The 10203-nt window shown below is 30.8% G+C and overlaps 1 protein-coding gene across 1 annotated transcript; it reads right to left on the bottom strand.

Moving 5' to 3' along the window:
- Window positions 1-309: 309 nt before the first annotated feature.
- On the bottom strand, window positions 310-2814 carry LOC131597443 (uncharacterized). Its single transcript, XM_058870161.1, has 5 exons — window positions 2116-2814; window positions 1721-1909; window positions 1431-1548; window positions 561-631; window positions 310-432 (listed from the first exon to the last, which is right to left on the bottom strand). The coding sequence occupies exons 1-5, from the start codon at window positions 2812-2814 to the stop codon at window positions 310-312; spliced, it is 1200 nt and encodes a 399-aa protein (XP_058726144.1).
- Between the last annotated feature and the right edge of the window lie 7389 nt (window positions 2815-10203).

The following is a 10203-nucleotide window of genomic DNA, read 5'->3' as shown; positions in this document are numbered from 1 at the left end:
TGAGATGCATCCCAGGATGATCTCATGTGTTATTTTTTTAATAATTATTAGGTATGTGCGGCGATACGTCTCCAGAACCATCCAAAAATCATGCAGAACAGAACTATGATATCATGTAGAATAGAATTACAAAACACAAAAATTGTCCAAAAAATACTACCTAATTTTATAATATTATGCAGTGTGTTACATACAAATATGTTACATTGTTATATTACAACTAAAATGCATCAAAACATATGTCACTACCTAAATTTATTGGTGGTTCTTTCTTCGATCTTTTCTTATTTGCTTCTCTTCAATGTCGCTCTACTTGGCAAACTCTTCCATCCTTTCTAAAAAGTGATACAGCCAAGTTTCGACATCTTGGGTGAAATGTGCCGTCCACTCCAGTGATGTCTTTGGTATATGACATCCCAATTTCAAATAAACCTGAACAAAATGTTGTTTTTTAATAGCCAACCAATACACATGATGCGTTCAGATGGATTTTGAGGTGAATTACTCCTAAGTGGAAAGAATATTTCTAAGAAACCATATCATGTTAAAGCAATACACACCCTATCATAAGCATTTTCTATAAGGTATCCCATTTCTGGGAAGCACATCCATTTTTCAAACGGACCCGGACCTATATGACAAAGAACTAAAGCATTGAGAATTGCATCATAATTTGCTTTATCCTTATATAGCTTTGTATATGATTTCCTATGCATCTTCATCTCTTGTATAAGATGAGGACAGAAAAATTAGTAGTTGTTCCCTCCCTTACCGAGCAAACCCGAAATAGCTCGAAAACCACAACTGTCGTCACCTCTGACATTTATAATCCGCTTAATGCATTTGTGCATAAAAAGCGACATCTTTTCAATGTGGATGATTTTCGATAATATTGGTGAGGGAACCCTTTGTTTTAACCGGTTCCGACGATAGTTTCAAATTCGTTGTTTCATGATAGGAAATCTTCCTTAGTTGCTCTTTGTTGTGCAATTTCATTATGCCACTAGCTTGCATGAATCTCTCTTGGATCACTTTCCACTCTGTCATGATAGACATGTTTGATTATCATCCTTCATTGCACCATCATCGTCAAAACGAAACTTTTTCAATGAGTGCAAACTTCATCCTCACGCATTGGTTTTCAAGTTTTATCTTCTTTGAAATTAAAAATGTACATGGAAGAGCGTAAGTCTTCCTAAGTGTACATCCACACTTTGAGCTATCTGAATCTATTTTATCCACACGTTTGGTTTCATGAAAAATAAAATCTAATTCCTTTTGAGATATGTTGCCAATCAACTGTGAATAAAGGATGTTGTCTTTGAATAAATGTTCTATAACAATAATGCTCCGACCAAAATATGTTTCTATCCCATTATGTTAGTTTCAGAACATTTGGTTAACGACTTCCCAATCTCAACAAAAATAACCTTTACTGTTTCCATATGAGTTCTTCAGTCTAGCATGTGTAGATTCAACTCTGTTAGTTGTTGTATTACCAAAGTGTCGAACCTGATCGGTCCATGCACAAACAATCTTCTCTTTAACCTGATTCAGAATTGTGCCCTCAACATATTTCAGAAAATCTGAATATATTGCGCACACACTCCTTAAATGTAGAAGAGCTTATTATAGACTTTTAGGCATCCATTATATTTTCCACTACAACACCATGTTTGGTAATTTTTCTATCTTCATCTTTGACTTGTTTCGTGCTTACCGCGGGTTTTACTCGAATTCTCACATTTTTGGTTATGTGATACTTACAAAGTAATGCAGACGACGTATGAAACATAATTTCCACCGAATTCATCAGTGCGGTGTCGTGATCGGTGATTATGATTTGTGGCATGTTTTGTTGGTCCTTCAACACAGTTTTCCAGATTTTCAAAGCCCATGTAACATTGTCCTATTTTTCAGATTCCAAAAATGCAAAACTGACTGTATAAGTCATCTCCGTAGAAGTTGCACCAACAATTTCCAAGAGTGAAAGTCTATACTTGTTTGTTTTGTATGTAAAATCAATTATGAGCACGGTGGGAAATGTTTGAACAACTTGAAGGAATCATGATGACTATAAAATATATATCAAATGATGAATTTATCCTCACAAACCCTGTACCTAAATACATAGTTATCATTCTCCAAAAGCTTTAACAAATATTGCATCTTAGATCTTGGTCCTCTTACTGCCTTGCTGTCTCGATCACGCACGTTGTATATTTTTTTGATATTTGAAATATTTAGAGGTCTTCTCTGTTTCAAAGATACAAGTATGTTTTTCGGAGCCACTTTGTTTAATGTCATGTCCGAAACAAGTTCCCTCTCCTCCAGAGCAAGGCGACATACAATAGGATAACCAGCTAGATTGTCTGTCAAGGCATGATTATGTATACAAAAAATTATATTAAATTTCCATATCTCATCCGCCATATGATATCTGCGCAATTTAGACGGACACTCATATTTCCTCAATCCAGTATCATCTTGTTTCAACTTCCTAATTCTTGGATGGTACATGCCACTTCTTTCGCATATCATTGTTACAAATGCTTGTCTTCTATCTGAATCATTGTTGAACCTTCCTATTACAACACCAAACCCCAATTTTCTGGCCTCCCTACAAACCCATTGTAGCATATATTCACGGACAATAAACACTTTATCTATCTCAACAACAACCAATCGAACACCCGATTTAACATCATCATTCGCTTTATCCGATTTAACATCATCACCCACCTCATCCTGTTTAATATCATGATTCACTTCTACCAGTTTAACATCCACACTCACAATAGATTTGGGAAACATATTCGAGTGTGTAACACCCCAAAAATTTAACTAAAATTTTATTAGAATTTATCAGGATTTTATTAGAGTTTCAATTGAATTTTTGGTGTGCCTTATGATTTAATTAATGTTATTATCGGGGGTTTAAAAAAATAAAATAAGAGTTATTAAAATAAAATTGAATAATAATAGAAAATAGGGTAGGTTTTGATTACTTAGAAATAATGGGCTAAATAATTATAATTAATAAAATAAGGGAAACTAGAAGAATAATTAAAATATAATAAAAAACCTAATTTAATAAAAAGGGTGATGGAAGTTTAGAACGTGTCAGTAAAGAAAAAAAAAAGGAGAAGAGTTGAGGGAATCCTAAGAGAAAGATTTTCAAGGATTAGGAACTTTCATCACCAAAAAGCTCAAGGTTTTGGCTTAATCAGTAATGGGGGATTATTTCATGATGAGTGTTAAGCTTAAGGGATAGTGGAGATCCCTTGGTCTCTTTTCTCTTTTATGATGTCATTGATTGAATTATGAGAGGATTGTTCAAAAACTCTATGATTATATTGATTGTGGATTCTTTTTCATGTTGTTGATGCTGATTTTATTGTTGTTGATGTGAAATTTGTGTAAATCTATGCTATAAAAATTGACTGTTAATGAGCATATTCTATATGATGAACTGATGAAAAAAACATGAATATTTGATGAGATATATGTTAGATTGATATTTCTTGATGTGAAATTTGTCATTTATATGTTTAAATCGAATTCTAGAACTATTACATTGGGGAATAAGTGGAATAAGTTGAAATAAGTCAAAGTAAGTCGAAATAAGTAGAATAAGTCGAAATTAGTTGAAATAAGTCAAATATATCGAATTAAGTCAAAATAAGTTAATTAATTTGCAATAAGTCGAAGTATTGGTCATCTTGTTTATACATAACTTGGGTTTCGTAAGTATGTATGAGGCGCACTAAGTTGCGTAGGAAAACTAAAGTGATAACCTTCTATTGAAATAAGGAATTTGGGGTCTGGAGCCCTACAACGAAAGTATTTCTTTGGTTCTTATACCAGGAGCATAGTCAAATCTTAACCAGTACTGGTTGTCTTGTTTCAGGCATGACTAGGGTTTTTTAAGTACGTTTGAAGTGTGGTCAGTTGCGTTGGAAAGCTAAGACATGAATCTTTCTTAGGGTAATGAACTCATGATGTTTAAATGTGTAGATGAGGTCGTGATTATATTGCAACGTCTCATAATGTTTATGTGTGATAATGATATTGTGAATATTGTATATTCTTCGAGGTTTATATGAATAACATTGTGGAAAATAGTAATTGTATAGATGACGTGAGTTTAGTGTTGAAATTGAACATAAGTATACTTAATTTGATAAATTAGATGTCAAAACAATGGTATATGATGATTATAAGTGATAATAGATGTTTAAGTATTGTTGTTACCATATCTCAATTAATTTCTACAACTTGCGGTTAGTATACCTTATTAGTCATTTGCCCATAAATTTAGTTATATAGATCTTTTAAGAATGAAACGAAGACCGTTAGAAATTAGACAAGAAATTAGAATACTTTCAATCTGGACCAATTTTGTCACGGCAAAGGCTAGAAAATCGAATTGTAAGTTCAATTAATGTTTTTAAACTCTACAACACAACTATTTGACATGTTCTTAGTAATTTGGACACGACTCACTCTACACGAGTCCTTTAAGAGTAAACCTTATATCATGAGAAAATAGACAACTTTTTTTTGAATACTAGATTTAATAAGCATCTCATTTCATTAAGTTGAATAGGTGAAACTCTAGTTACACGTCCGACATAACACTCTGCCTGGTGCCTGTACTAGCTCCTATTATTTGATTAGTTTGTACCGATTGGGATCTTAAGTCCTATATTAAAATTCATAGTCTTAAAATAGAGTCTATAAGTTTTCTGAAACACTCATTTTCTTAATTTATACTTCGTTTGATATTTTAATTAATTATTTGAATATGAGGTATGACTAGCATGACACATGATTTTGGGTATGCTTTGATAAAATGCTATGTAAATAAGTTGTTAATGTTTTAGGACACAAGTCTAATATTTGATAATACTTATATGAATTAAGTTTTTAAGGTTAGGATGCAAGTGCGGTGTTGATGCGATTTATGTTTAGGTTTGGATAATCAATACTGACATGTTTAGGTTTAGGAGAACCTATGTTGATGTATTTTAGGTTCGAAAGGACCAGTGTAAGCCTTAATCGGCAGTGTTGCAGATCACTTAGTAAAATAACTCTGATATCCAAGACTTCAGTCTATTATTGTAGGACTTCGGTCCAGTCTTGTAGGACTTCAGTCTAGTGTTATCAGATTTTGGTCTAGTGTTGTAGAACTTTGGTCAAATGTTGCGATTGGTACTTGATAATGAGAGCATGAGGTTCATATGGAGATTCTTTGCATTTGTTTGATCATTCATCACGTATATCAGAGATTAACTTAGGACTTCGGTCCAATGTTGTAGAACACACTCTAGTGTTGAGGATCACTCAGCAAAATAACTCTGATATCCAATGTTGTAGGACTTCGGTTCAGTGTTGTAGGATGGTACCACATGCATGGGAGTAAAGGAAATCCACATTGCATAAAGAATTTGTATATGATACATATGTGTTGACTGAATATGTTTAATATGTGTTATGCTTGTTGTTTATACACCATTTAAATTGTGGAATGTATTCTCACTCCTTTCTTGTCTCTATGTTTCCACTTTTTCACTTTATACAGGTAATCCCCAGGTTGATATAGAAAACAGAGGAAGAGATACCCACTATAAGAGTATGAATGAGAAGGAATTTGGTAATTAGAATCGTGGGAAGTCTTATGCAGTTCAAACTGCCAAAGGAAATCAGAAGTGCGCAATTGGAAGTGGATAAGAAAACAATATTTAGAATGGAATTAGTGGGGGAAGTTCTTCTACCCTTTCCAAGTGTGGAGAATAAGGAAAAACGGGTTATCTTACCTATGAGTGCAAGAAGTATTTTTGAAAAATGTCTACAGTTTGTCATTAGAGTGGGAAGTGGAGTTTTCTACTGATTTAATACTTGATACTAGACCTATATCCATGGCAACGTATGTATGCGTGTAGTGGGGCTAAGTGAACTTAAGAAATAAATGAAGGAACTTTTGGAGAAATAGTTTGTAAGGCCTAGTGTATCACCGTGTAGTGTGCACGTGTTGATGGTTAAGAAGAAAGATGGGACCATGAGACTATGTATGGATTAATTTCAGTTGAAAAAGGTTACTATCAAGAATCGGTGTCATATTCCTAGAATAGATGATTTTATGGACCGGTTGTTGAGAGCTCATATGTTTAGCAAGATTAATCGGATATCAGGTTACCATAAAATTTGGGTGAAGTCATAAGAAATATCTAAGACTATATTCAGGACCCTTTATGGTCATCATAAGTATTCAGTTATTCCTTTACGGTGTGTCTAACGCACTAGGAGTATTGATGGAGTATATTAATAGAATTTTTCAGTCTTACTTGGATCAGTTTTCCGTTTTTATGTATGATAACCTGGTGTACTGCCAGATAACCTGGTGTACTCCCAGCCAGACGAAGAGCATGCAAAATATTTTATTTGTGACAGAATTATTAAGTCAGTGTTTGTGAAGGATTACAAATTCCCTCACTAATATTTTGCGACATCGAAATTCGTTATGAATTTTAGGTCGTCACAATTCCCTCACTAAAACAGTTTGTGACGGAATTTTGGGTCGTCAAATTCCCTCACTAAAACAGTTTGTGAAGTAAGTTTTCTTGGACATGTGATCTCCAGTGGTGGTATAGTAGTGGGTCTATCTAAAGTAGACGCAATGTTGCAGTGAAAGATGCCTAAGTTGGTGATTGTGATCAAGAGTTTTTTTGGGTTTGCTGGATATTATAAGAAGTTTAGACGTTTTTCTTGGCTATGGCCTATGCATTAAAGCCACATGCATTTTGACTTAATCAATAAAATATCATCCAACAGTCTAGTGATTGGTCTTGTGAAGATTAAAATTTCAAAAAACAAACTATCTAATGCTCGCCAAATGGAAAAGAAAACGAGAGTTCAATTTAAATCGAAGAAGATTAATGTTTCAACATTAAAATCTCTCGAGCTTCTCCATCTAGACTTGTTTGGCCATTCGCTGACAAGAAGTTTAGAAGACAATTATTATGGGTTTGTGATTGTGGATGACTACTCTAGATTCACTTGGACCTTATTTTTAACCCATAAAGATGAAACTTTTAAGGCTTTCGTTAACTTTGCTAAGCTTTTCCATAATCTTTTTAGTTTTAAAATTATCACACTCCGTAGTGAATATGGTCGTGAATTTAAAAGCTATGATTTGAAGTAGGTTAAAAAACTCACTCTTAGAGTATATATATATATATATATATATATATATATATATATATATATATATATATATATATATATATATATATATATATATATATATATGAGGAGGGATATATTTACTCCAGGAGTAAGTTATCAAGACTTACTCCTCATCATGACCATCGATTCTTTTCAATCTAATGGTTAAAATTAATAAGTTATTAAATGTGGAGAGGGAAAAATAATACTCATTAATTTTAACCATTAGATTGAGAAGAATCAATGGTCATGATGAGGAGTAAGTCTTGATAACTTACTCCTGGAGTAAATATATCCCTCCTCTATATATATATATATATATATATATATATATATATATATATATATATATATATATATATATATATATATATATATATATATATATATATATATATATATAATTATAATTGAGTTGATTCATGAACTTAACGTGTCGAATTATACATAGTTCAATTTCAGCTCATTTAGTTTACGAATTTAGTGTTTTGCTCATACTCAATTGATTCATGAACCAAGTTCAACGATTTAATTGTCGAATCGAGTTTCAAACTATTTCAGATTGGTTTGATTCATTACCAACTTTAGGGCCGCCCAAAAAATCCACAAAACCAAACCATAAAATCAAACCGAACTGTTGTTAAATAATTAGACAATTTTATTCGGTTGTTAAACCAAACCATAATTTATGAAACAGTTCACTTACCAAACCTAATAAAAGATACTAGTATTTACTAAGATAGTTAATCTTGGTGGTACTTGACTTTTCATAACTATGTTTTGCTATCATGTGTTCCTTTTGGTAGTTGGTTTTGTTTGGTTGTAAATAATGATGATCATTTGGTCTTGTTGTGGCTTATAAAGTATACTTCTTCAGCATATGAAATATTGTATAACATCACATATGAGCATTGAATTATCACAAATTTTTGTCAACTAGAAGTATTTTTGTTTTGTAATCAAAAATGTGGCATGAGCTTTTTGAGAAGATTAACTTTAGTATATTTAAACTATTCCATTTGATTAGTTTATTTTTCAGCTTGATTGTATTATACAATTGATATTTACTTATACTCTTGACAGGAAATTAAAGACCGGAAGAAAATAAAGAAGAAAAGGAACATATAACTGCAATGGTCAAGTAAGAGGACTTAACATATTTGAAGGAAATGTAGTATGGTGTCAAGTTATTGTAGTTGTAAGGTTCACTCATTTTTCTTAAAATTACAAGAATTTACTTATTATTATCTATTGTAGGAATTATTTGTTATATATATATATATATATATATATATATATATATATATATATATATATATATATATATATATATATATATATATATATATATATATATATATATATATATATATATATATATATAGGAAACATATCATGTGAGAGCATTTTATAATGAGAGATGAGAGGAATGAATATCAACCATTAGATTCATCAAGAGAGAGAATGTTAATGCATTAATGTGGCTATTAATTTCTCTATCTTGATAAATCCAATGGTTGATATTCATTCATCTCATCTCTCATTATAAAATGCTCCATATATATGTATATATATATATATATATATATATATATATATATATATATATATATATATATATATATATATATATATATATATATATATATATATATATATATATATATATATATATATATATATATATATATATATATATATATATATATATATATATATATATATATATATATATATATATGTGGTAGACAATTGAAAGGCAAATTAGAAGTGGATTAGTTTATTATTGGTAAAGGTAAATATGGTTTATCTACTTATGATGTTTTGTTTATATTTTATATTTTGATAATAAGTATATGTGACAATTATATATTATATTCATAAAATGTTATATATGAAATGTATATTTTATAATTTTTATTTTTGTTTGATATAATTAATGGATTTATCGAAAGTATTAGTGAGGGAATTGGAAATATGTCATAAATTAGTAAGGGAAATTGAAATGTCATTAATTAGTGAGGGAAATTGAAATATACTTATGGTTAGTTGTTACTGACGAGTATATTTCATTTGTGACAGAATTATTAAGTCAGTGTTTGTGAAGGATTATAAATTCCCTCACTAATATTTTGCGACATCGAAATTCGTTATGAATTTTGGGTCGTCACAAATTCCCTCATTAAAACAGTTTGTGACGGAATTTTGGGTCGTCACAAATTCCCTCACTAAAACAGTTTGTGAAGTAAGTTTTCTTGGACATGTGATCTCTAGTGGTGGTATAGTAGTGGGTCTATCTAAAGTAGACGCAATGTTGCAGTGAAAGATGCCTAAGTTGGTGATTGTGATCAAAAGTTTTTTTTGGGTTTGCTGGATATTATAAGAAGTTTATAAGTTTTTATTGGCTATGGTCTATGCATTAAAGCCACATGCATTTTGACTTAATCAATAAAATAGCATCCAACAGTCTAGTGATTGGTCTTGTGAAGATTAAAATTTCAAAAAACAAACTATCTAATGCTCGCCAAATGGAAAAGAAAATGAGAGTTCAATTTAAATTGAAGAAGATTGTTTCAACATCAAAATCTCTCGAGCTTCTCCATCTAGACTTGTTTGGCCATTCGCTGACAAGAAGTTTAGAAGACAATTATTATGGGTTTGTGATTGTGGATGACTACTCTAGATTCACTTGGACGTTATTTTTAACCCATAAAAATGAAACTTTTAAGGCTTTCGTTAACTTTGCTAAGCTTTTCCATCATCTTTTTAGTTTTAAAATTATCACACTCCGTAGTGAATATGGTCGTGAATTTAAAAGCTATGATTTGAAGTAGGTTAAAAAACTTACTCTTAGAATAAGTAGATCCCCACTATATATATATATATATATATATATATATATATATATATATATATATATATATATATATATATATATATATATATATATATATATATATATATATATATATATAT

The sequence above is a fragment of the Vicia villosa genome, linkage group LG1, assembly GCF_029867415.1.
Source record: "Vicia villosa cultivar HV-30 ecotype Madison, WI linkage group LG1, Vvil1.0, whole genome shotgun sequence".
NCBI classification, from domain to species: Eukaryota; Viridiplantae; Streptophyta; class Magnoliopsida; order Fabales; family Fabaceae; genus Vicia; species Vicia villosa.
The sequence above is the reverse complement of the archived record's forward strand: the minus strand, read 5'-3'. Positions and strand labels throughout refer to the sequence as shown.